Source organism: Trachinotus anak, unplaced genomic scaffold, assembly GCF_046630095.1.
Source record: "Trachinotus anak isolate AG129_WGS33_773 ecotype Australia unplaced genomic scaffold, CSIRO_AGI_Tana_v1 ptg000014l, whole genome shotgun sequence".
Classification (NCBI taxonomy): domain Eukaryota; kingdom Metazoa; phylum Chordata; class Actinopteri; order Carangiformes; family Carangidae; genus Trachinotus; species Trachinotus anak.
Window position 1 is genome coordinate 17,721,227 of NW_027273865.1, and position 27,525 is coordinate 17,748,751.

Here is a 27,525-nt window from a genome sequence, read left to right on the forward strand (position 1 = left end):
TTTAAAATACATCCCTTCTTTATTTCAAGAGTAAAAACATCATACAGAAAAATGTAATATTATAGAAATGCAATCTACAAAGTTGATGAAATTAATGTTTTTCTTTTTATCCTTCCTACCTACCAGCAACACTTCAGCTTGAAAACATCTAATAATAATCCTAATAGTAGCGAGAATAGTAATTAAAAAAAAGCTCAAATAAAAACACGTAACTGTAACTTCAGCCAATAAATATCTAGCCCTCCAGACATGTTGTTATATTGCTCATAACAACATAATGAGAAAATATGAAAATGAGCAGCTAAAAAACCTCTATGATTATAGTACACTCTTAAAAACCCATGAGGATGTAAACTAAAGCCAAGTGAGCTGCATGACTTTGAGGCATCTGAACCACTAAACCTCTGCAGCCACTGGTTGGCTTATTTAATGAAACTATAAAGTGTGTGTATGTGTGTATTTATGTGGGAGTAGGTTCCTGCAGTTAGGAAGACTGCACGACTGAAGTCTGACTAGGTATTTCGCTTGCTTGCGTGTGTGTGTGTGTGTGTGTGCATGTGCTTGTGTGTATGACTTCAGGTTTCAAAAGTTCATGGTTCGAGCAGAAAACTGTGACATTCTCACTAAAATGTTGCTCCCAAATGGCGAAAAATCAAATACGTCATGTTGCTCTCATCCAGCAATTCAGCAAATATGCATGATGGTGCGTGAGGGGTTTGCCCGTGTTTGATTGACGGATTACAAATGTCACTCACTGGTGCAGTGCGGCTGTCTTTACCATTACAGGATATCTAATATATCACCTCATACATACTTGTAATCTAAAATTATAAAATCCAGATATGGTTCGTTTTTCTATGCCCACCCATATTTACATATGTACATTAATTTACATGTTCTATTCTACAAAACTGAGATTTACCTACATGTCTACTTTTTCGCCCCAGGACCCAAACGACAGTTGCCACCTTTAACTGGGTAACTGGGCTGAAGTGTCAGTGAAAATGCAACAATTATATGGAATTTTAGAACATTTTTTTCTTCATAATACTTTCTGTAGTGCTACTGTAGTCTTTAATCAAGTGTCATATGATCCAAAATCATATAGGTCTTAATTTCAAACCAGCCAGATTTGGCTGGTTTGAAATTGTTGGTAATGAAAACCTTCATACTCTTAGTTCATACGGCACTTGGCTGCAGACAGCTTGGCTTGATGTTTCCTTCTTTTTTTCATGACACACATACTGTATGAATGAGAGTTTGCTTTAGTCTCACGGCTGTTTCAGTTTCATGTCTTCTGTCAGGGACGTAATCCACAGTCAGAGTGAGCTCATGTAGACGTGTCTGTCTGCATGTCACATGTGTTTCACCCCGTGTCTATGTTTTTGGGTTTTTTTTTACATGGAAGCGGAAATACAGGGGTTGAGAGTGCATTTGTTTTTCATCCAAACTTCCTCTCTCATCCTTCCTTCTAGTGTCGGTTATTGATAATTGTTCATTTCATAGCTACACAAGAAATGTTTCCACTCTGTCCCTGTGTGTAACACCAACACTGTTTCTCTCCGGATCGGGACAGTGAAGCAGCTCAAGTTGAACCCATATGATGGTACACCTGTTACATCTGTAAAGTACGAAATTTCTTTACATAATAATAAATACAGTTATGTTCCTCTTATTGCATAACTAGACGTGACTTTGTTCAGCAGAAGGTGGTTCTTGTGGTTTCCTGGTGTCAGCTGCGTAAAGACACCCTTTCTGCTCTGAAGTCATCAGCAGATGATGAGGTCATCTTCAGTGAGGTAGCGTTATCGTACAGCGTCTCTGTCTCTTCACCTGAAAGAGAGAGCGAAAATGTCAAGGAGGAGGCACATGGAGGACATGAGGGACAGAACGAGAGGAGGAGTGAAACAGATACACCAGATTTCCAAGTTATCATGATCACTGTAACATTTAAGCCGTTTGTTATCACACTGATCCTGTTAGTCCTAATTTTGGCTGATTTGGAAGCATAATTTCCAACTCAAGAATAGAGCACGGTAAAATGGACAGATAATTTTCACAACAGGCAGGGTTACATTATTAATGTAATAATGCTGACTCAGCTCTGACTAAGCAATGAGAGCGTTGGCACACACTCATGACCAGTCAGCTAGAAACAGAAGCAGCTCATTTCCTAAATCATTTTAGAGACACCCCACAGCCAACGTGATCATACTGCCATCCTAATTTCCTACATAATTCAGTGTTGGCCGGAAAAATGGGAACTGACCTCCAACCACTTCACGGTACTTAAACTGTTATAAAAAAATCAGCAGTGTATAGCAATATAGTGAGAAAGAGAGAGAGTGAGGGGAGAGGTATTCTGTTTATGTTTTTGGAGACTGTACCTCCTGATGCCAGATGATGAGGAGGAGAAGTGTTTCCCACCAAACAGGGAGTTCCTCTGCTCCTGGGATGATGTCTTGGTTTCCATGGAGATGGGCTTCTGCTCAGGAATCTGAGCAACTTGAAATCTGTGAATTGAGCGAAAGCTATAATCATCGTTACGCTCGGATAAAATGGCAATCATGGTCGTGTGGCTGCCAGAGTAACACATGTTGTCACAGAAGTGTGCCGCTGTCTGAGAGAGTGCTTCAGTTTTATTACTCCACTTTCTGTTACTTTTGGAGGGTTATTTGAAATCAGGTAAGTTTTCTGCAGAGCTTTACTCTCTACTCTACAAAAACTGCACAGTTTACATATTGTTGTAGCCTAACTGGACTGTGGTGACAGAGTGGAGACGGTGTTTGGTTTGAAATTGATAGGATTTCATGGAAAATATCAGATCTTAAGATATTTATTTTCTCAGCAACAACTCGGTGTATCAGTGGTGAAAGAAGTATTCAGAAAAGCAAAAGTAGGAATACCACAGTATATAAAATTACAAGTAAATTACATGCAGAAGACCTACATTCAAAAATTTATATTATTATATTTGATCTGATTAATAGAGCAGATGCATATCCTTCTAACCAGCGCTGTATTGTAATTGTTTTGTAATTTTTATAGTGCTGGGTTCTTCAATCTGGAACAATCATCATCAGCATCATATTCATCATATATTTTGTATATAAAATGCAAAACTGCAAAGTTTCAATATTTTGATTGAGCAACTCTTTCCTATGTAAGAGTAGTTTTTGTACCAGTTATTTTACTTTATCTTAAATTAAATTGCGAACAATATATTTTCCATGCATGTGTCATGTCAGTTGTGTGGTGGGTATGAAACTATATGACCGTGTCTCACCTCCCCACAGACAACACTGTCAGCTCTCCCTCCTTCTTCTCCTTCACTTCATTCCCTTCCACTTTTTCCTGAACAGTATTTGGCACAACAGCTTGAGTGCAGTGGGTGTTGACACACACTCCCCCCAGCAAAGGGCTCTTCTGCTGGTCGGTTGATGTGTCCAGGGAGGTGAGGATGAGGGTCTGCGGGGGCTTCAGGGGATCCTTGAGGGAATCCAGAGGGGGTATGAGAACGGGAGGCCATTTTTTCTGGGCGCAACGGGAGCAGCGATAGCCGTGTTTGGGGGCCAGGCCAGAGAGGCCAGAGATGGTGTGGAGGTGGGACTGATGGGGGCAGAGCCTGGGGAGGGAGCGGAACGGCGACAGGGGAGACAGCATTGGGAACCTGGGAGGAGGAGGAGTAGAGGAAGAGGAGGGAGTGAACAAACGATTAGTTATTTATTTATTATTTTAGTTATACATTTTCAGGCATTTTTATATTCACTTCAGCCAAGACAAGTTTCCCCATAAATTCAAACACTGAAAAACCTCAACATAAAAGAAAAAATATGGATTTGTTCAGTGAAATTTAAACCTTGAATTGGTAAAGTTTTTTAATCTACACATAATGTACAGTATAGTATAAATTCAAACTCATCTAAACCTCTCATTTCATCATTTCTGAACACACATATACACCCTGACACACACAATATCCCTCAGTCCAGGACATTTATGCAGATCATTAAAATTGGTGCTGCCCCATTTCCCCCAAATGATGGGCAAATGAAAATTAAACTGAAAACTGAGATGTAAAGTTTTCTCTCTTAGTGTTGCGCTCTGTGCGTGTTCACCGCGGGCTCTTTAGTTTCTATCTTTCCATTGTTCTTTTGTGCAGAGAAAGACAGGGTGAAAGAGATGAATACATCTGTGCATCCCTGTGTTGTTCTAGTGAGTGGGTGACCTTTAGTGACCCCAGAGAACCTCTGTAAAACCTACCATCTCTCTCACACTCTCACTCACACACACACACACACACACACATATATATATATATATATATATGCAAATGATAAGCACACAGTTCTGGAAAGCTTTCAAATCCTGTGTGTGTGTGTGTGTGAGAGAGAGAGAGAGAGAGAATGTTCTCGAATCTAAAGCTCACATGTTTCAGCAGCCCATTGAGCAGCGGCACACTGCCAGAGGCCCCTGAGACCTCTCACTATTGTAGATGTGGCTCACATGCTGCAGTGCATCGGCTCCAGTTACCATCATATAATATTGAGAGATAATGAATCTGTGGGGGAAGCTGGGTCAGCGCGGCAGCACAGAACGGTACCAGTGACTCGTCTACGTCTTCTGTCACAGACAGTCCTCAGCAGAGAACAGTGGTGAAGACTGTGGTATGAAGCAGTATGTTACTGGTCTTGTCAGATTAACTACTGACTACTTGAGCAAATTTAATGACAGCAACTTACAACCAAAGTTCCAGCCGCAACTACACTTGTTCATGCAAACTGTGTGACTGCAAACTATGCGACAGCCAATGAGCTTAGTGACTGATATGACTCAATACACCACTGTGTGACATATGTTGTTCAGACATGAGTCAGGTCCATGGCCTGAAGTGTGCTACCTGGAGCTGACTTTTGAATACATTATTTAACTTAACGTTGATACAAGAGGTGAAAAAAAGATTTTTATATAGTTGAAATGTATGAAGGTGGACAGACATACTGTAGTACAGAATTATAATCCAGTCAGATCTAATCTTGTCATACTACAACAATTACTTGCTATTTTAAGTTACATTTTTTGTATAAAAATGACTTTTCTGCACAATAAATAAAAAAAAACAAAACAACTACTGCTAATTTCACATTATTATTGCGTCTGCAACAACCATATCCCTCATTGTAATGTCTCACAGGTCTAATGTTAACGAACCAGATGTGAGCTTTCTGCTTTCATCTCCGAGCAGCAAACCCTCTGGGCAACAGCCTCCCTCAAAATCTTACACTGCCTTCCTCTCCAGCAAACTTTCCTTGCCTTCTGCTCAAAAGTATATGATGATTTGTGTGTGTGTGTGTGTGTGTGTGTGTGTGTGTTGTCATACTTGATTGAGGAGCTTTTGCTCATGGCCATCTGTTTGCTCTCGTACTCCAGCAGCAGTTCCTCCAGTGCAGCAGCATTTTCTGAAACAGACACACACAAATACACATCAACACTTAATCGGTGATTGATGATTGTTTTTGTTCTAGTCAATACTGTAAATTCCTCTCTGGATGTGAATTCATGTCATGTTAGAAGTCATGTCATCTTTGCGCTTATTGGTAATTGATTGGGTGAAGTTAATTTCTCTGGGAAAAGTTGCGGATACAATGAGACCACTAAAGGATTCACAGTTTGTGCTGCGCTGTCATTTTTCTTATAACTGATGTGGGGAACCTACAGTAAAACCCATCAGGTATATTCCTTACTCTGCGATATAGAAACACAAGTTGGAAACATCTGTCACTAAAACTTGTACTTGCCAATTATTATATCTCCAGTCCAAGAAAAGGAGCTGCTGAGTATGCAGCAAGAGACACGTCTTTGGTTGTGTGTGACGTGCTGTGACAACACTGTGGGCTTGAGCTTCCCTCTAAAGCCACAAAGATGAAATGACTGCGACCACAAGCTTATCAGTAACATCACTGTTGGTATTCACTTGACACATACCTTTCTTTTCAGTGATGAGGCGAACCAGCACACTGATGGTGTCTTCATTCAGGTCGTCAGATATATAGGGACAACTGTTACCTAGAACGAGCAAATGAGACGGAGACAGAGAAAATGACCCTTTTTCAATTACACAGCATGTTGGCATTTTCGGTTCTGGGTTTCTGATCTAGTGTATTACCATTTTTCTCCAGTTAATTACATATAAAATACCAAACCATATCATAGGCACATATATACAAGTTTTGTCACCTTAAACATATATACATTAAAAAAACTTATATAAAAAGAATTAGTTTTTTACAAATAACATGGTGTATCTGAGTGGTAGAAAATGTTATGCTAAGTTATGTACAGGAGGTTTTTAAAGAAATACAACAATATACTGGTAATGTGTCCTCCACCCATGCATTAAAATATTCATTTTACAATACATTTCAATGTAACCAGTTTATTAGGTACACCTAAGTAACACAAATACAGTCTAATACAATAGTAACACAACAGAGAGGTGTTTCTGTCATGTAGCCTTCTGTACCTGATAAAGTGACAACTGAGTGTATATTCATCCTGTTTGGAGAATTTACTGTTTATACTGATAGAATCTTTACATAGAGGTGGATTTGCTTTAAATCACCATTATCATCACCATCAGCTTCACTCCCAGTTGTCAGAAAGAGACTTAATAAGGAAATACAAAGTGCAACTTGCAGAGCCAGCACAGTTCACACTGTGCATTATCACTGCAGGGATACTGTGCCTCGGTACACGATGGGACTGATAGGGATGGATGTGGATGACTGAACAGCAAAGAATAGATGTGCCACCATGGTAACACCCCCCCCCCCCAACTATCCCATAATAGCGCAACACAGAGAGGCAGCTGAGAGGAGAGCGATGAGGACGTGGGGGGTCCAGAATAGCTCAGTCAGCAATCACGCTCCATTCAGCACTGTTGAAGCACACAGAGCTCTATGTGTGTGTGTGTGTGTGTGTGTGTGTGTGTGTGTGTGTGTGTGTGTGTGTGTGTGTGTGTGTGTGTGTGTGGTGTGATGTACCAGACCTCCAATGCCAGGTGACTTTGTGTATCTGTGAATTAAAGAACAAAATGAGACTGTATAGATTGCATTTGTGCCTATGTGTGTGATTGTGTGCGTGTATTTTTGTCTTTTCTTCAGTGTTAGTCTGTTGTTAAGCCAACACAATAGCTCTGTCTCCACAGTGGCTGTTGCTATGTGAGGATAGCGGCATCAGTTTCACAGTGTGGCTGACATTCTATTTATTCCTTCAACAAAGTCAGACCCATGTGTTCAGTGTTACAGTGTCAGCCACATTAAAGCAGCAGTCACTCAATTTGTTTTTCAGATGAGTTTGTTCAGTTTAACAATTGACTTCATAATTAAAAACAAAAAAATCAGTTTATGGTGACCTCCAAGTTTACTGTAAATGCAGCAGCTCCGTGGCTGAATCTGAACACTGCACCATATAAACTCTACATTTCACTCCATTGTTTCCATCGTGTTTTCGCAGACTAAGCTTCATGCACTGTGAACACAAAGTTGCAGATTCAACTCCAGCTCATGATTTTTTTTTTTTTTTTTTTTTTTAACTCAATCCCACGCCTGCCTTCTGTTTCCCCCACCTTCAGTTCCCCCCGAGCCAAACTTTTCTCAGCTCTGCATAGTCAGAGTTATCTCTGCAGAATCTGATTTCAGCCCTGCAGAGCTAAGCCTGGCCTTGCTGTAATTCATCCCTGAGGGTTTTCTCCCTGACTGGAGATGATGAGAAAAGTGCTGGAGTAAGAAGTTTACCTCTAACCTCCACTCCGTTAGGACATCAGACAGGCAGGCAGGCAGACAGACAGACAGGCCATGTTATCATTATATAACAATGTGAGGGGAAAAAGGTGAGAGTAAAGTTTTCTAATGGGACACCTACTGCCCTCTAATAATTTGATGCTTACTTTTTTATTTTCTACCTGCAATCTTCTAACCTCGTCTGACACACTGCGTATGTCTCTGTCTCTTGCCCTTAATCTGTCTTAGTCACACAAACACACTCACATACTTATCTCTGCACCACTGCATCATCTGTCCTCAAAGCTGTGCAGGAGGAAAGAAAGAGGGGAGCTGTGAAGGAGGCGATAAGGTGTTCTAAAATCATCCACTTAAGATCGCCAATGTACAACACTATATTTGTAACATGTTAACATAGATATTATCTTTCTTTTAACTTTACACTGAGGTTGAATTTGTGCCTCAAGATTATAAGTGATCAAAATACACTGTGGTTATTGTACAATATTGTAAAATTGTGGAATACAAATATTCCACTACCAAACTTACACTGAGACCTGCCATGTAACTTTTCATGTCAACTTAAGGGGTTTCATATACAAGACATGTTGTACAGTCAAGGCATTTCTGCCACTTTAAGAATGGGGCAGAGGAAGAAATCAGGAGGGGACAGAGAATAATCTAGAGAGGAATAAAGGAGAGGAGCGTGGAGAAAGACACAGCAAACATAAAACATGAGGTGAGGACCTGATTGAATTATTGATCTGGCTGGGAAAGGAGAGATGGATGGATAGTGTCATGTTTAGATGAGAAACGGTATGGGGTGTTGGAGAGCCAAGAAATCGAATGAATGGAGAGCAGAGGGACAGATAAAGAGAGCAGCAGGGGGATGGGAGTTCAGGGAGTTTCCCTTTAGGTGCAGGGACATCTTAAGTTTCACAACAAAGTTCTCGGAGAGGAGGAGACCAAGGCAACGCTGAAAACAAAAGGCAGAGATCATTGACCTCTGGCTGCCTTTGCAAATGCCTGAAATCCTACATCACATCTTCATACGGGCAGCCTTATTTTGTGCAGATGTGGCTATTTTTGTGCAAGGAGAACTGATGCTTTTGGATGTCACCTGCAAGTTTTTTTTTTTTAAGTAACTGTTGTTTTTAACCACTAAACACAAAGTTTTAATCCTGACAGCTAAAATAGGTTGTCCAGTGCCACAGGTGCTGTGCAAACGTCAACAGTTTCTTGACGTGGGACGCCGCTGTCAGAGGTTCTGATCTGTAGAGGCGGCAGCTGTGCTCCGATGCTCACGATGCCTCGCAGCACGTGTGGCTTTGCGGCTGTCGCACAGTTTTCCTCTGAGCCTCGCACCATCAGGTGAGTGAAAGAAAAGCCAGCTTAGGCCTTAAATCTGCTTATGTACATGCACCAAATGACTAACTGGCAGTCATGTTTGCTGTCTGTCTGCTGCATTGGAGTGAAACTGATACACACACACACAGACAACTTAGATAAACCATGGAGTGGAGGGTAATATCTGGTGAGAACAGTATGTAAGTGGGGGAGAAAAAAGTGGACCGTAGACCAGACAGTATATACACATAGTAATAAGTTATGAAAGGAGTAGTAAAATGGTAGGTAAAATAATAATTTGCAGTAAGTGTGATGTATTAGTTAATTTGATTGTTAGTAACCTATGAAAGTCCTTGAGTGGTTTTTAACGTTTCCCAAAATGTAAAACTATTGATTTAAACTGTCCACTTTTTTGCATGAGGCAGCCAAGTGAACACAATAGCAAGTTTGCAATGTTTGCTAAACTGAATCAACTCTCTCTGACTCACATTTTCATAGTCCAAACACCTCATGGCAGGTATAGTTTATCAAAATGTCATATGTTTTTTACATGGAAATGTACCAGGAAGTCCACACGTCATTCTGGGTCCTGGTCCACAGTTTTAAAAAAGCTGCACTGAGCAATGCTACAGTAGATAATATCACCCCTTTGACTTGAGGGTTTTACCTGATATACAAGCCTGAGAACAAGAAAGGTACACTACATTGAGTACAATAGATGCATAAAGGACATATGGGTGTACTTCTTACATTGTGTGCACAGCAGTGTACTGCACAGAAAGAGAGACATGATCTGTTCAGATCAAACCAGGTGGTAGCACTGCCACAAATGAGTTGACACCTTCTGAGAAAGATCTCTAGCCTCAGAGGGAAAAACTGATTTCTATTTGGGTCAAAGGCTGAAAAAATTGTTTCCAGGTCAATGAAGAGGCGTCCTGGACAATATGACTATGCACTGTTACAAAAGACAGGAATAAAGAGCACTCATATTACTTCCAGACAGTACAAACCACAGGGAACGGGTGTGGTAACTGAACACTTGTTTTACTGCCTGATCCCTCTGTTTCTGTCTTTTTTCTCTCTCTAAACTCTAGTTTTCCATTTACTGATATCTACCTCTATTTTGCTCAATCCCACCCACATCCTTCTGTCTCTCTTTCTTCTTCGGCCCTCCCCACTCTCTTTTCATACTGCTCTCTGTGTTTTTTCAAGTCAGTTTCTCTCTGACGTCAGCCGGACAAGTGAGTCGATGGGAATGCTTTTTTCCCCTTTCCAAATAGGAAAATGACAAGAATAACAGAGCATGCTTGGAACAACACAGCATGTGTGACATGCAATGACCCCTGCAAGGTCAAAGTTCAAAAAGATAAAAAGCCTCGCATGTAGGATTGCGTGCAGTCACATCACAGGCATACATGGACTGTGGCAGCACACAAAGACACTACCCTTGGGGCTTGGCTTTGGCTTTGTCCTGACTCCTGACTACACTTGACCACATCGTGTGCATGCTTGTGTGCTAATTTGGCATTTTAATGCACGAGTGTGTCAATGACCGGAACATGAAATGCTACTTCCAATAATCACTCTTTTTGCTACTTTTTATCTTTTCTCTCTCTTCAACTTTTTCTTCTCTCCTTTCAATGTCTTTCTTTACCCGCTTTCTGCCAACCGATCTCTCTCACCTTCTTTCTGGGGCGTGGCGGTTTCTTCATCCCCTCCCTCCTTCTCAGCCGTGCAGCGGTATCCCTTCTTCTTGAGGATGTTGCAGATGAGGATACCCAACAGGCCCATCACACAGAAGATTGGCACCAAAGCAAAAACGGCATACTCTGCTGTCTTCTCCTCAGCGCTGCGCACCACTGTGCCGTTAACTGGTCCTCCGGCACCGGCGGACGGACCTTTACCCACCGTGCGAACTGTTCTGAAATGCACGGCTGAGAGAAAGAAGAAAAAAGAGATAAGAGAGAGGTAGGCAGTAAGAGCACATATCTCCACAAAGAGCTGATTACAAGACTGTAAAATGAACGATGGATTTGCAGGATGTAAATGTGAAAACATTTTCAAGAAAGACAGATACACACTGCAGGAGCATGCTTACTTTTCACGCAGGGACTCTGAGTGGAAACTTCCCCTGTGGCAGTGGAGTGAAACCTGAAAATGGAAAAATAAAGAGGAGAAAACAGCATAATTACAGAGTTGGATGAGGACGGAAAAAAAGGAGGGATTTTTTTTTTTTTTTTTAACAGAAGAATTAGAATGAATCAGCGGTTTTAGCCTGTGGCATGTTATGTTCAATGGTGCTTGATGTTGCCTGCCCACTGTGTGGAATGACGTACTGTGTGTGTGTGTGTGTGTGTGTGTGTGTGTGTGTGTGTGTGTGTGTGTGTGTGTGTGTGTGTTTGTGTGTGGATGTTTTCTTGTTTTCTCGACCCAGGGAAAATGACAGGACTTAATTTAGAACAAATAAAAGTTTATGAGGTATATGTTGGAGCAAATCCCTTTGAATGTCAGACCTACAGTGGGATTGAACCATTGGTGGATTAGCAATCAAACAGGTGGGCCGCGAAAGAGACAGACGGCCAGTCCTTACCCAGGCAGACAGTCCCCACAGATGGCATCTGAGGTCGCAGTGCCAGGGGTTACAAACTTTCGGCTGAGGATCTTGCAGGAGGCGTGAGGACGGCAAAGTTCAGAGTTGAATGCATCTGAAAAGGTTCCAGTTGGGCACATTCGGCATTGCACTTCCTCTTGTGGACTTTTGATCTGTCCACAATCCTGGAAAGACAGAAACACTTCTAAACTCAAGCAAAAGAAGCTGCAAAAGTACAAAATGAAGCATCTCTCTGGAGTTATAGAAGGGTTTGGGCGATAAACTTAAAGGCAGCTTTTAATTATAAGTCGGCACAACACAGAGACAGTGTTGACTGGAATTAAAACGATAAAATTCTCTTTATACTTTCACATACACAGAGTGCTCAACAAAGGTAACAACAAACACTAAGACATGAATTGCACTTGCATGTAAGTGCATGTTATCTATTACAACTAAAAATAAATACAACCTGCAACAAAAGAGAAACATGACACACCTTGACAAAAATCCCCCTTAGGTTATAAAGCGGTGCCATAAATGTTTGATATAATTAAACAGTGATTTATGGAAGCAAATAACTTGATTCATGTTGGCTGTTAAGTTAAATTATGACGTAAGAGGGAAAATACATTCAATGTGCGATTTATAAATAAACTCTGGATCTATGGCAGGTAGTTGGTTGGAGGATAATTAAGGAACATGGGGTGAAAGTCTGTAGTGTCTGAAGGGACAAAAAAAACAATAATAATAATAATAATAGAAAGAACACAAAAGCACAGATATTGTAATAGCAGAGATATAATGGACTAAAAATGTCCCTAAAAGTGGTTAAACTGTTATTAATCAATTTTATTTCAGTTTATAGACTCACCTTGGAAGGCTCCTCGCCTGCAGGGCACTGCAGACACACACACCCTTCCCCCCACCGACACTGCACTGCTGCAGTCCCACCACAGCCAAACACCTGGAAGACACACACACACACACACACACACACACACACACACACACACACACACACACACACACACAAGCTCATGAGTCAGTGGTTTGCAGTAAAATTGAGTACACACACATTGTAAATCATGATGTTCTGGTCTATGAGGAACCAAACTGAATCTTAAAGTAACACAGTAACCACTCACACACACCAAAATACACAACACACACATTCACAAATTTACCGTGAGAAGGACAAGAGCTGAGCAGCAAAGGTGGTTCCTCATCTTCTTCAATGTATTCTTCTATGTTCATATGATCTGCAGCAGACAGGAGACACAAACACCAGACAAGAGTTTAGTCACATGTATATATATTTATATATAGTCCACATATACAACACAGTATATGGGTATGCTATAGACATAAATATTCAAGGCTGTCACTTCAACCATAGCAATTCCTGTCTGAACATGATCTGTTGACCAAGTGCCATGAAATAGACGGCCGTGACATATCACAGCATATCATAACTGAATATAACTGGTAACATCACAACTCTGTCACACACACAAACACACACATACAGTCCATAAGCATGCACACTCACACAAAAATGCTCACATGGCAAAAAAACACCTGAGTCATTTTTGTGACTTATCCTGAGCGCAGTGGCTCTCGTGACAGGGAGGTAAGGAGCAGTTGTAAATGCCGTAAATAACATTTAGCGTCAGTCAGGACCTTTTTATAGACAGGAGTGAATGGGCCAGGGCTTGTCTGTGGCTATTTCTGGCCTGTAGGTACTTGCATGCACATTTAAAGAAATTATTATGCTGCAACATATTCATTTTGCAAACATGTGCTGACTTTCTCAACACTTGACATTAGCTGCCTCTGGGAGTATTTTCTTAACTTTAGGTGAGTCACAAAAATAAAGTCTTTTTACGGACTGATATAAAGCTCAACCAGGACAGTCTTTGAGTCCACACTCATGGGTCAGATTTGTATACCACAGGCTAGGATACTGTGTTACAGCAAAACAATGCTGTCCTGTCTAAAGTTAGGTATTAGCAGTTGGAAAATATTTGACAGCTTATTTAAAATAACCCTGAACATATAAGTATGAGCACACTTATATATTCACATGCACATAGGGGTGGCTGGCAAGGTATTTATTACTGCTACGACTGATGCTTCTATTTCATTTCATTGACTGAGATAAAATCAAACCTGAGGTCGCTTATCAATTTAAAAAAATCTTGTTTTCCTCATCATCTTTATTTATAGCATCCTGACACTCTCACCAGCTCACCTTCAGATTTGAGCTTTCACTGCTTAGTGTGACATGCCAAAACTGTGTTGTATAAACATGATGCCTGTGATATTTTGTCATATCAAAAAGGCAGCCAAATGAGCGGAGCACAGCAGTCAGCATGGTGGCCACTGAAACATGGATTAAGGGGCAAATTCCTTAAGAAATAACACAAAATTTAGGTCGTCAAACTCGAGAACTCCAGACTAACTAACTCCAATGAACACGTGATAACCGGTCTAGAGTGTGACACAACAACTAAAAGAGAAATAAACGCATTTTCAAGACCGTGCCCCTGTGCACACTACAACACTCTATTAACTGACAACATTAAACTAGAAAGTGTGTTGCTCCCAATTGTGGCCACAATTACAGGGCCGGACAATTTGTGGTGGAGATTTTACTTTCAAAGTATAGACATGACAGATTCACACAACACAAAAATCATTAGCACTTATCACACCACGTCCAGCACAACTTCAGCTTTTATATATATATAGAGAGAATATGAATATTTGAATTTGCAAAAGATTGAGAGCACAATGTTAAGAATGTTTTTCTTCTACTTTTCTCCCATGAGGAGACAATTTAACTGACAGACTGGTTGGTCCTAAATAGGTTTGTAAAACAGCCACTGACTAAAGCAAAAACACAAGCGGTATTTGGCACATGTCAAACAAAAAACGAAGAGAATGAACAGAGTGACAGATTAGGGGTGACAAGAAGGACAGAAGAAAAGATGAGAAACTGAGGGAATGCACTGGAGTATTCAGTCAGAGCAGACCAAAAGCAGAAAGCAGAGAAGTCAGAAAAAAGCAAGAGATGAGGAGAAGGATGGAGAAAGACAAAGAGAGAATATGCGACAGAATAAGAAAATGGGAGAGAGTGGAGAAATAGAGCAGCATACTTACCCCAGACTTGCAGCTGAATGACACCGTTGCCGTGGCAACTCAGCGAGGATGCTGTGTGTATCGCTACAAATGCTGAGTCAGGACCAAAGTCAAACTATATACTCTAACTTTCTTCGAGCTGCTCAAAAACAACACAAACACCTGATCAAAGTTGTACTTGGCCCAACTGTGACAAGCAACCGATGGCTACAGGACTTTACAACGAGAGAATTAAGACTGAAAATCTCTGCAAAGATTGGAGTTAAGACTAAAATGCAACTAGAAAAGTTACACAAAAGTGACACAAAAGTCAGACACACACAAATCTGTGTAGCTGAATGGAGAATTCGGTGTACCTGCCTGTGTCTTATACTGTCACTCTGACCACAGACACACCCCTGACGTCCTTAGGACATGCCCCTTCTATCACAGCTAAAACACAGAGTGTGTGTGTGTGTGCATGCGTGTTGTGCATGTGCGTGAGGGGTGAGGCTGCTTTAATGCAGCACTTCACCTTTGACCACACAGCAAAACATAATGTTTTAAACATTAGTTAGCAAGCAAATCTGCCCCTCTCCCCTCAAACCCATTCATTCTGTCACTATGTGTGGTCAGCACACACACACACACACACACACACACAAACACAAACCCATAGCACATCTAAACAGTGTATCCCTTAATGTATGTGTGATATTAGTGTGTGGTGATGGTCTCGCGCACATTATCTGTGCATTAATTTATAAAGGTACTTGTTTGTGCTGAAGACACACACACACACACACACACACACACACGAACATGTACACACACATCTGGAATACCATTACAACCAGCCAACACTAAGCTGTGCCTTATACAAACAAGAAAATAAAAAATGTAACGAGTTTATGATTTTGGTCCGGCAAGGCCCTCATGCCAATGACAGGCTTCTGAAGCATAATTTCAGGGAGGAAGTGAAAGATACAGCAAGGATAGAAAAACCACCAGTTTGAAAAAACAACACAAGGCTGAAGGGCAAAGGCTGATCAAGCTCTAGAAGAAAAGAAGAGAGAACGAGGGGGAGAGATGGAAAGAGGAGAAAGTGGCAGAGAGATTGCTAGAACTTCAGCCTGATAGCATGATATATATAGAAGCATTTGTTAAAATACCATACAGACCAGAGCAAGAGGCTAATTACAAGTCACACATGCGCACATAGATATACACTTATACACACATGCAAACATGCACCCGCACACACACACAACACACAGTCACATAGCTGGAAAAAAAAAGGAAAAAAAAAAACAAAAAAAAAACACCCGATCAATAAAACGACAATGATAGAGAGAGCAAGACAAAAATGGGACCTACAATTAAGTACCTCTTTTTTTGGAAAGTGTCAAGTAACAAATTGGATCGGGTTAGAGGAGTTGAAGAATGTTTGCTTTCCACAGAAAACCTCGCTTGACCTCCAGAAGTGCAGTCACTGAAACAAATGCACTCAAACTCCAGCAGAGCCACAGCAAGGTGAAAGTGACTTATGGTGCGATGACCGCATATAATCCAACATCATCGTCATACAGCAACACAATGTTATTTCAAAGGCTAGTTTAAGAATCTTTTATGAGTTAAAGGAGCTGTTTGTAAGTTTTGCTAATGCTATATAGCCAAGGTTAGCATTAACAGCTGTTTATGTACCAGTCTTGCCACGTTCTTCAGGGCAGACTGGATGCTACGGTGAGTTGGTATCGGAAAGTGACGAGACGGCCCAGGTGTGCCAGAGCCAGCTGGTTCGCATGCTGACTTCAGTAGAAGAAAGGAAGTGATAGAAATACAAGCAAAAGAAGATGGCTGCTTCCCACCTCTGGAGACAGCTCTTGATGAGTAAAGGAATGAAGTCTGAAGCTGCTCGCAACGCTTCTTCTAAACTGGTAAGCAGACAGCTGTTGATGCCAATGTTCGCTATGTAGCAATAGCAAAACTTAGAAAAAGCTGGATTGCATTGCGACACCAAAACTACTGTTGATGCAAAGGTATTTGGTCAAAGCAAATTCATTCTGGAAATGTAGAACAGCAGACCGTCAGCTATTTCACCTGCTGGCTATCTTCAGGTGAAGAACAGTAAATGTATGCTACAGCAACACATGGAGTGAAAATGTGCCTCAAGTACAAAGTGCCTGAGAGCATGTCCAAAAAGGATGTTCAAAATGCGCCCACTGCCAAACCACTGCTCTCGGAAGTCAGCCATTCACAGCCAGGCAGTCCAAGCCAGCACTGTCTGCATGTGATGCATTTGCATTTAAATCCAGTTAGTCTGAGGTTTTCCCCACAAACCCACTACAGAGGTGACCACCACACGTGGGACTTCCACTGGACCAACAGGCACATGACCGCCCTTGTGTCCATGCTAGGGCCTCGTCCGCCTCAAATACCCATCCTTCTCTTGTTTTCCTGTATCCATCGCAAAATGTTACTCACAGCAATGCAGAATCCGTCATGATCCTTCGTCATGAACATTACATTTCCCCAAGGTCATTGGCGTTTGTGGTAGATAACTGCATTGTGTCCAACACTGCCCACATACTGACAGTTGTTGTATTAAGTGTAAATAAAGGGGGAAAAGTTGAACTGGCCAAATATGTGAGCTCTATTGAGGGACGATTAAGTAGACGTTGTTACATTGTAAGAGGTCACAAATGAGAAAATGAGGGAACAACTGCCTTAAAACATATTTCAATACAGTCTTTACATAATCCCAGTCAAGGAAATTAAAGTTCTTTTCTCTGTTTGATGGAACTTTTATCTCTCTGTTCCTTGAACTCTCGTACTTTTCTTCCATGTGCCCTTTCTATCCTCGCTCGCCTGTCTGAGCTGTCACATTTTATTGCATTTGATTGGTTGCATGTTTCCTTTTTCATAACCCAGCTTGCTTCATGCCTGCTGCACTTTGGCTTGGAAGCTGCAGTCAGATAGATGTGTGGGCTGAAGGAGCAAAGACAGAAAGAAAGAAAGAAAGAAAGAAAGAAAAAGAGGGAGGGAAGATGAGAGTGGAGGATATAGCAGGACATTAACACCTCTCAGAATACCCCTGTGTACACAACCATTTTATGTGAATGGAGGAAAACAACAAAACATGTTAAAAATTCAAAAACACCTCAAAGGAAAGGAAGAGGAGCGTGACGACTTTTCCTAAACTCTGTAAAACAGTAATTACCCAAAACCCTCACTGCTGTTGTTTGACACATTCAAATAACAAGTCGTGACAACGTCAGATGACCAGTCACATTTTCTGTGTTGTTCAGGGGACCTAAAAATAGCAATAATAAAGAAGTAATGGTGAAGCCATGACAAAAACATGGACATTATTCTATTCTGTGGTGGTTTTTGGGGCGAGGACCGGAGTCACAGCTCATGTGTGTGAGAGCTTTTTTCTGGCTCCTTTATGTCATGCAGCAGCTTGAGCTGAGAAGTCCTGCTGGACGAAGCTTTGAAGGAACCACAAAAGAGGAAACACAAGGCTGAGTGGAACTCCTCGCCTTTCAGTTTGAGGTGACTGAGCAGCAGGAGAGATCAAGGGCAAAGCAGGGTCAAGCCGCCACCTTGTTGGCTTCCAAATGATGAGTTGTGTTTGTCAAGCACAAAGTTTCTGGTTAGACATGAGACTCCATTTTATTTTAAGGCCACAGTGTATTTTAGTGTCAAAATGCATTTTAGTCATGCTTACATATCTTCCTTATTTAAGTTGGAGGACTTATAGCTAAACCTCGGCAAACAATTTCTAACAATGAGCCATGTACTGACTCAATGGCTGTATTGATGGGCTGTGACTTGAAACAGGATTCTTGCATGAACCTGTGTAATTGAGACGTCTGGTTTGTTTTTCTGTCTGCGAAGAACGAAATGCTAAAATGAAAGGTAAACTCCTTGGCTTAGTTAATCGAGCCACATAAAAAATTCACAGAGGTTTGCACAGTGTTAATGCCTTTCTTTCCAGTTCTCTGGCAACTCAAATAAGCCTATAGCCTATGGTCTTTATTTATCATTCAAATAAAGGCTTTAAAAAGTGGTCAAAAAAAAAAAAATGCGGTATTTTTTCTTTATCAAGCATTTGATAGCAGACAGCCAGAGGAAACCTGGGAAAGAAAATAGGAGATAAAATGCAACAAAAAAATTTAAGTCACCAGGAAGCCCAACACTAGACTAGATTTGATGAAGTAATAGTTATAATAAGTATTGGTTCCCACCTGGTGGATTACAGTCCAATAGTATTTTTCCACTGGCACTAACTCAACTCACTTTTGTCTGATGGAGACTGGAGTGAAGTTGAGCTGGTATTATGCAGTAGAAAAGGTTTTGGTAGTCTAAATAAACCTGAATTAGCTCTAACAGCAGTTAGAATTCATTTTATCCTGTCAATCCTGTGATTGGATTTTAAGCAAATGTCCTTTCTTATTGCAGTTCCACCCTTCTTCTTAATTTCCTTGGGTTTTCAGGCATTTTACCTTACGAGGGAAAAAACAGTGAGTCGGTGTTAAGTTAGCCTACGAATTGACAGTGACTTAATGACTACACAGAAACATGGATCCTGAGGTAAGACGAATTCGACACAACAGCTTTAAAGCTTCTCTATTCAAAGACTCCACTGAACAACAGGGAAGTTCAGTCATGTAAATACATATATGTAGCAACTAGCTTTTCATCCCGTCAGTAACTGCAAGTTTACACTGAGCGGGGAGTGACAAGAATAAACCTGGAATCTGAGGATACAGGTGAATGCTGGAGCTGCTACAATGCTACCTGTAGCAGCAGCAGCAGCAGTATTTGCAAACGTAAGAGTGAAGCAGCAACACAGGCCATATGCAGTGCTTTGACAGCTTCAGTGTGCTGCAATGGTCTGCTGCGAAGGGAAGAAACACCCAGACGAACTCATCAAAGCACATGACCTTTCCTGAAGCCTGAGTAGTTTTATTAACCCTAACCAAAATGCATGTGAGGAAGTATTTGGCCATGTGGTTCAATGAGATTTGTGGTGATAGAAATCTATTCGCTACTTCATAACATATTATTGTACTTAGTGGAGTACAGTAAGCAGATTAGGAGCAGTTGTGTACCTGATTGTATAATTACCAAAGCTTTACTTAAACTTTATGAAGACTAATAATAATCTATTATAGTTTCATTTAAACAGGTTTTGGCCTGACAGTAGACCAGGTCAGGTTTACAGTTTTTTGCTTCTTTGTTGTTTAAAAGGCCACACAGAACTAAACAATATTGTCTTGCTGTGTCCTGAAAATATTTTATTACACGAATAATGACGACAGCAAACAGAGTCATCACCCTTTTCTAAACCTCTACTTCATTTAAATATCTTCAGAGTTCTGTTCTTCACTCTGTAGGTGTAGTGGTGCATCATCAGTGAAAGACAGGTAAGTTCAAAGGATTACTTGCTGCTCTTCAGGTTGAGAAATCCTCCTTAGTCTTCAGCTCCTAAAACCCTTTAAACATCCATTAGATTATCTCAGAAATGCAATGTCACCAAGTTTGAAACAGGTTGTTTTTCTCAATTTATGAAGTGTTGTGAGATACTGTCCATGGTCTTCAATGAGCAGTGACATTATTCTCAACTGAACGAATATGTTTTGTCCATAGTGCTGAGATTGAACCTTCCTCTAGCCTTGATTCAGGTTAAAACTAAGGGTTGCTCTGTAATAAATGGTAGGAAACTAAAGGACATTGAATTGTTGAATGCTCCTTTGCTGATGAAACTCCTGAGCTTTTTGAAAAAAAAAAAAAAAAAAAAAAGTAAACCGCCAAGTTCCCGTGCCGATAATGGATACCTATTAAGCAAACTAGGTCACATAGGGTGTCCAGCCTTGGGAAAGACCTCTTTGTGATGCACATGAGAATTATCTTCCGGCCGGAGGAGTCAAGTGAAATACAATAGAAAAGAACTGAGCCGGCGAAAAAAAAGGTTTAAGGTAATTATACTCCATTATCCATCAGACATTTCGTGGACCAAGAGATAATGTGCACATGTATGACAACGACGTGATCGGGACAACCATACCCTCTGTTTGAGTTAATGGAGGTGCCCATTATCGGCGAATGAAAGGCTGATTTACGCCAACACTTTCTACGTTAGCGCTCAGACAATGTCTCATTATGGGGAGCACTTCTGATAATTGTGCAGGTGTTGCCTCTACACACACGTCTGCGGATGCGTGTCTCTCACTGCTTCTCTGTGTCTGTCATTCCTCCTCTATGTCCTTGGGTTGACGTGATGCTGGCTGTCGTGTTTTTTTCCAGTGGAACTGCACACCGGCAGAAACTTCATGGGCCTCTCCTGTGTCTCTGCTGCACACTGTCTGTCAGACACCACGGTGTTGGAACAAGAGAGGTTGGGAGCGCAGAGAGAGGGTGAGAGGAAGAACATGCAGTAAGGTGCTCAGTTTGTTTACAGCTCTGTGACACCGCCAGAGTGATAGCACTGCTGCAACCGGAGATCCCACAATACAACAGGGCGACTCTTTACTGTCCTGATTTCCCACAGCCACCACAAATACATACGGATACAAAGAAAACTCAAGAAAAATGTTTCCTTTCCCTTTGTTCATGAGAAACAGAAGCCACATCTTAGGGGAAGTCATAAATTCAAATGCTTTAGGCACAATCCCCACCACAGTTGTTTCCTAACCATTTGCTCAGTTGCTTAAGTGGTGGCGTGAGAGTTTTGTAGATGTCATTTTGGACTGATTTTTAAAGTTATGTTGAAAATTTGAGGACCATTTTGTTTTCCGTTAATTTAAATTTTAATGTCTGCCTCAATACAAACAAGCCTAATTAAAAAAAAAAAAAAAAAAAAAAAGAAAAGAACCCAGCAGCAGCCACCCACAAACCAATTCTGGCTTCTAGACAGTCCTAAAAGAATCAAAGGTCTGCTTTAATTCTTTACTTTCAGGGTTTTAAGTTGACAAAAGCAGAACATGGGAGAATCAGAGTTGCGAAAATATGTGTAAGGCTAGGTGTTTTTCATTTTCTCTTACATCACCACCATCATGAACAGTGGATGTAAATCAACTCCTTATGTTCCAACACCTTCAATTATGATTCACAACCCATACACACACAGCAGGTCTATATTAAAGTCAGCAGCATGCATGCACACTATAATTAAACAATTTCCATTTTCACACACGCAAAACACGTGTACACAGTGTTAAAAACAACACTTTCAACATGTCATCCCTATTTGTTGAACAAATACAGAGGATTTAGTTAATGACTGTTTTAGTCACTGGAAAAATCTACTCTACCGTGTCTCAGAAGTTCAGCTCAGATGAAGAAAACATAATTTTCAACCCGGGTCTGAGCAGATTGCATGTATTTATATAAACTTTCTCCAGTTTTTCTTATTTCTCACATTAATGGCCGTCTGCTGTAGGTCAGTGAGTCCAAAGACAGACATTCCCTCTTTGGCTCTTTGGAGAAGTGGATGCCAGAAAGACAAACACTGCGAATTTTAACCAGGCCTCTGGGAATGTTAAATATGTTAAACAACTCCTTATGTGTACCGAATGTGCTGTAATCATCTGTATATATGCGAAAGCAGTTCCTCATAAATTGCTATGGATGAAGGTGGAAAAAAATATCAGCAGATAAGCAAGAAACCATGATTTTGCAACCCTGCAGTTTGCCCCCAACATGCAAACCCAACCACAGACACGCACAATCACATCCACATATATTTATGGAACTAAATATGCTGTGTTTTGAGTTGTATTCAATATCGCTATAAAAGTGCTGCTACAGACGAGAGGTTCAATTTCCTGCTTTGTTGGCTACATTGTCATTACTCAGCGGTTGTTTTGAAACGGGGCATGTCTGTAGCACTCCTCACATGAGGGATTGTGTGGATCCTCTCCAAAACATGACACACACACACACACACACACACTCAACCCACACGCACAGTCACTCACTTGTGCCTCGTCACAAAGAGATCGAGCCGGACATGCTGGTGTGTGATTTGCTCTGGCAACTGAAAGCCAGCGATTGGTTACTGGCGCGTTCAGATAGCAGATTGTGGTCGCTTTCACATTTCCCTGTGGGGGTGGCGAACGTCTGCAGTCTCTTTCCTCTTTTCTTAAAACTTATTTTTAATACCGTGTCATTAAGCAGCATACAGTAGGGAGTGACAGACCAGATGGAGGAGACGAAGGGGAAAGGTCATGAACTTAGGCCAGGCAGGGCGAGATTACAGCCGTCTGCTTTTGTTCTGACTAAACCAAAAATCATGAAATGTGGCCAAGCAACCATTCAAGGTGCAAACGAAACGAACATTACAAACACAGCGTGTCAATATAGCGTATGAAGCAGTGGTGGAAGAATTCACTTAAACTTGCTCATTATTTTAACTGCTTCATATACTGTGGTGTAGTTTAATCAATAGAAGATTACACTGATCATATATGTATATGTAAAATCTTGATCTTCAAAGTGACTAATAACTACATCAAACGGAGTAAAAAGTATAATATTTCCATCTGTGTTGTCAAGTAGAAGCATAATGAGGCATAAAATGGAAACACTCGAGTAGGGATGCAACAATGAATCAATAAACCATCAAAAGGTCAAAAGGAAAATCAACAACTATTTTGATAATGGATTAATCATTTTAGTCATTAAAACAAAACTGCTTCCAACTTTTCAAATGTGAGGATTTTCTGTTTTTATTTGTTTTATATGAAAATAAATTGAGCAGCTTTGGATTGTGGACTATGGTTGGACGAAACAAGAAAATTGAAGGCATCGCTGTGGGCATTTATCTATTGTTTACGGCATTTTTTCACTATTTTAATAGAGTGAACTGACAAATAATTGACTTCATCAACAATGAAAATAACTGTTAGTTGCAGCCCACTCTGGTAAAGTACAAGAACCTCAAAACGGCATTTGTGTAAATCTACATTCCACCGCTGTGTAACTGCCTAATTTCTTAATCCATAATTTCTTTTAATGGAATTTGGTCCCAGGCCGAAAACACAAATTCACAGAAAAAAAAATAGGGAGGGATAAAATATGGCACCACAGCATGCACATCTGTGTAAACTTCAAATACAAAAGAACTGAGACATCCGGGAAGTGACGCCCTGGGTTTGAAAAAGAATTAGCTTCACTGGCGGAAACCCTCTGCAGCATGACTTGCAGTTTGCTGACTTACTGTACAATGATAGTGCAGCAGGAGCATAAGCAGACAAATACAGAAACAACACAGTGATCTCCCGAGGAAAGCATACAGAAACAGAGAAAATGGTGAACAGGATTCTGCTGTCCACCAAATTCTGCCTTCCCATTAAGAAATAACTTATAATTAAACTTGGGTGTTTATGTGCATGTATACTATAAGTGTATGTCAGTATCAGGGGAGCGTGTGTTTGCGTGCTCGTGCCAGCAAGCAGGTTTTTGTGTCTAGGTCCCCCTGTAATTATCCCATCCTCCACCAATCTGCGTGTGCGTCTGCTGAGCCAGCTTGGACCAGGATCTGCGGTCAGTGCAGTGGGAATTTCTTTGGCACAAACTTTCCTGGCTGACATTGGGCACGGGGACGGAAGAGCGTTGGGCGGCATTCCCAACTACTCTGGTTTAACGGATGGACAGACAGACGACAGGACTGATGGGCTAATTAAAGCTTAGCCGAGTCTTTGACTTCCACATACACACGTGCTCCAACAGAGCTGAGGCAGTGCATCAGTCTTTGTCAAGTTCCCCTGATAATCTTGTTTTCAGCTCCAAACCACAACATACACACTTCAGTCTTTCTTCCTCACTCCGTCTTCCTCGTGGTTTTGTCTTTTCTTCCTCTTTCTCTCCCCCTTCTCATCCTATCAGCATTCTTCTTCCCAAAACCTTAAATACATACAGTAAATGCTGGGTGGGGTGGAGCATAAAATGGGGGTTATATTTGGCTCAGGATAAGTCCAAATACACACTCTTGTTGCTGTTGCTGTGTGTGTGTGTGTGTGTAATTACAGGTGTTAGTCTTGCTGCAGGTAATTGTAACATCAGTTATATGTGATAGGTAAAACAAAATATGACTTTCTGCCAAAAAGTTGCACAAAAGTTGCACATCTAGCACACTAGACACTAGACTTGTATGTCCCTCTAAATGATAAGTCTTCTGTGTTTCTTTTAGGAACTAGAACACAAAATCCTGTTGGGAAATATCTCAACCATCAAACACATAAAACCATCAAAAACTCAAAACTGTACGATAGTCAGAATCTATTTAATTCTTGAAAAGGCTTCTAGCACATTATTGCCTTTCACAAATCTGTGGAATCATGCAAACTGACCTATGCAGTTATTTTCAACTAAGACCAATATACTTTTGTGACTATAATGATACCATTGTGCTGTTTTACTGATGTCTGGAGAAAAATAAACTATAATCTTTGGAAAACATATTTTCTGGCTGAAACTTGGTCCAACAGATGGCCGCCATAAACAGCTCTGTGCTTTTCAGACAAGTTAAAGAATAGTTGTTCACTGGCTGGTTTTATGTGAGTTTCTGAACTTTGGCATCAAGCCCTCTCCTCTCTGTTCCCCTTAACAGCAAATTCATTAAAAACATGCCAAAACAAAAGAGGCCCTGGGATATCTTACAGCATCTCCCCACCCACACCAAACACATATACAGACACACATACACTGAGCATTTCCCACAAGAAAGAGTGAAAGTATTTCACAGGAAACAGGAAGTTTGTCTGATATTGCCTATTTTAGTCTGTCTGAATAGGTCATATAATCATATATTTCAAACTCTTTGTATGTTGTACATTGAACTCCCTGTTCACTTGTGCTGTGACAGGACAGTAGTGGTGAATAAACTATGCAAATCCTGTTAAATCCTTCCTTAAAATGACAGTATCATAACTGTAAAGGGACGCGCCAGTGAAGCAGTACACGGCCCTCTTCTGGTGGAAGCGTGTGTGCATGTGTGTGTGTGTAAAGTTGTGTGTGAGAGAAGTCCAAAGCCTCTTATTGTTACAAGCATGCAGGAATTTGGACTCAGACAATGAGAGCCCTCTGCCAAAAATGACAGTCTCATCTTGGTGCTTGTGTAAGTGCTTGTGCTCATTATGCAGCAGCACATCCTGCCAAAACCTCAGCAGTATGGTGTAGTATGTGATGGGCAATGATATAAATGGAGCTGACTGTAACGAAAAGTGTGTGAGGGACACATGTCCATATATATATATATATATATATATATATATATATATATATATATATATATATATATATATATATATATATATATATATATATATATATACACACACACGCACACACATTTTCCACATTTTCTTCATCTCCATGCAACATGCGGTTACGACGAGTGTGGCTTTTGTTGAGCATAATATAAGTTGTTTTGAACTGAACTGGTTTTGATGTGTATCGCGTAATAAAATATACAGTACGAAAATAAAGCAGAGCCAGTCCTCACCTCATTAAAAAGAGAGGAGGAGGATCATACTACCAGTGAGGTCATCACGTACCCTTGACAGTGCGTCAAGCATGCGCTCACTCTGTCATTAGACACACACACACACACACAGTGGTTCCCATGGTTATTATTATGTCTATTAAATGAATAGAATTGCAGATGTTCGGTTGGTTATGGCAGAAAAAGCCGGAACAAATCATTATATTACCAAAACCAGAGGCCGGTAAATCATCCACAGGCTAAATGCTATCGTAAACTTTTAGTCACTGTACCAACATCACAGCGCAGTGCTGCGTGTGCTCTTTGAAAGCCACAGCAGACACATGAAATCAACAGCCACATCGCTCGCACATGACACAGACAACCAACTCACTTTGGTCATCTAAAATCTTGAGCCACAAAGATCCGTTGAAACAAACAGCTGGAACTCCGTCCAAAAGTAACTATAGGTAAGCTATCAGTAAGCTATGTGCCATACCCGACCCCATAGACCACACCGACTCACGGGAACACATCACCGCGGCGCGTAAAAGTGGTCACGACGGTGGGACAGTCAGAAAAGCTCCATGCGCGTCTGCGGTGACAGACATGACTTAACTACCGGCTTCAGCAGCCATTCAGACCGTTACTACAAGGTGGGGGAAAGAAACAGAAAAGTTATGTTATGAGACTTACCGGTTTGGTGAATAGATTCGGTTGAAATCAGTGTTCAGAAGCGAGCATCATCCGCTGTAGTGGACTATTGATAAGGAGAATTAAAAAACGCGTGAGGATGGATGAAAACCACAAAGCCGGTTCACGATGTTCCCCCTCCCTCTCTCTCCCTCCCTCTCCCTCTCCCTCTCTCTCTCTCTCTCTCTCTCTCTCTCTCTCTCTCTCTCTCTCTCTCTCTCTCTCTCTCTCTCCGGCTCCTCTCGGTGTCTGTATGTCTGTATGTCTGTATGTGTGTGTGTGTGTGTGTGTGTGTGTGTGTGGAAAAAGAAAAAAAGAAGACATAAACACTGAAGTGGCCCTGTGAGCTCACAGTGCGTCACCGCTGCAAGCTGAAACCCCCGTCAGTGTGTGTTTTGCGTGTGTGTGTGTGTGTGTGTGTGTAAACCCCCTCTATCGGTCACTATCTTTCCCCAGCAGGTGACTTCAGTTCAGAGGCTAGGGCTCAGAGCTCATAAGCC

The 27,525-nt window shown here is 41.1% G+C and overlaps 1 protein-coding gene across 1 annotated transcript; it reads right to left on the reverse strand.

The window, feature by feature from the left end:
- relt (RELT TNF receptor) lies at positions 1-27,168 on the reverse strand. The gene is made up of 11 exons (XM_071497041.1): positions 27,029-27,168; positions 12,906-12,980; positions 12,593-12,685; positions 11,719-11,903; positions 11,227-11,279; positions 10,811-11,062; positions 5,986-6,066; positions 5,381-5,459; positions 3,287-3,670; positions 2,388-2,513; positions 1-1,833 (listed from the first exon to the last, which is right to left on the reverse strand). The coding sequence occupies exons 2-11, from the start codon at positions 12,945-12,947 to the stop codon at positions 1,830-1,832; spliced, it is 1,299 nt and encodes a 432-aa protein (XP_071353142.1). The 5' UTR covers positions 12,948-12,980; positions 27,029-27,168; the 3' UTR covers positions 1-1,829.
- Positions 27,169-27,525: the final 357 nt, after the last annotated feature.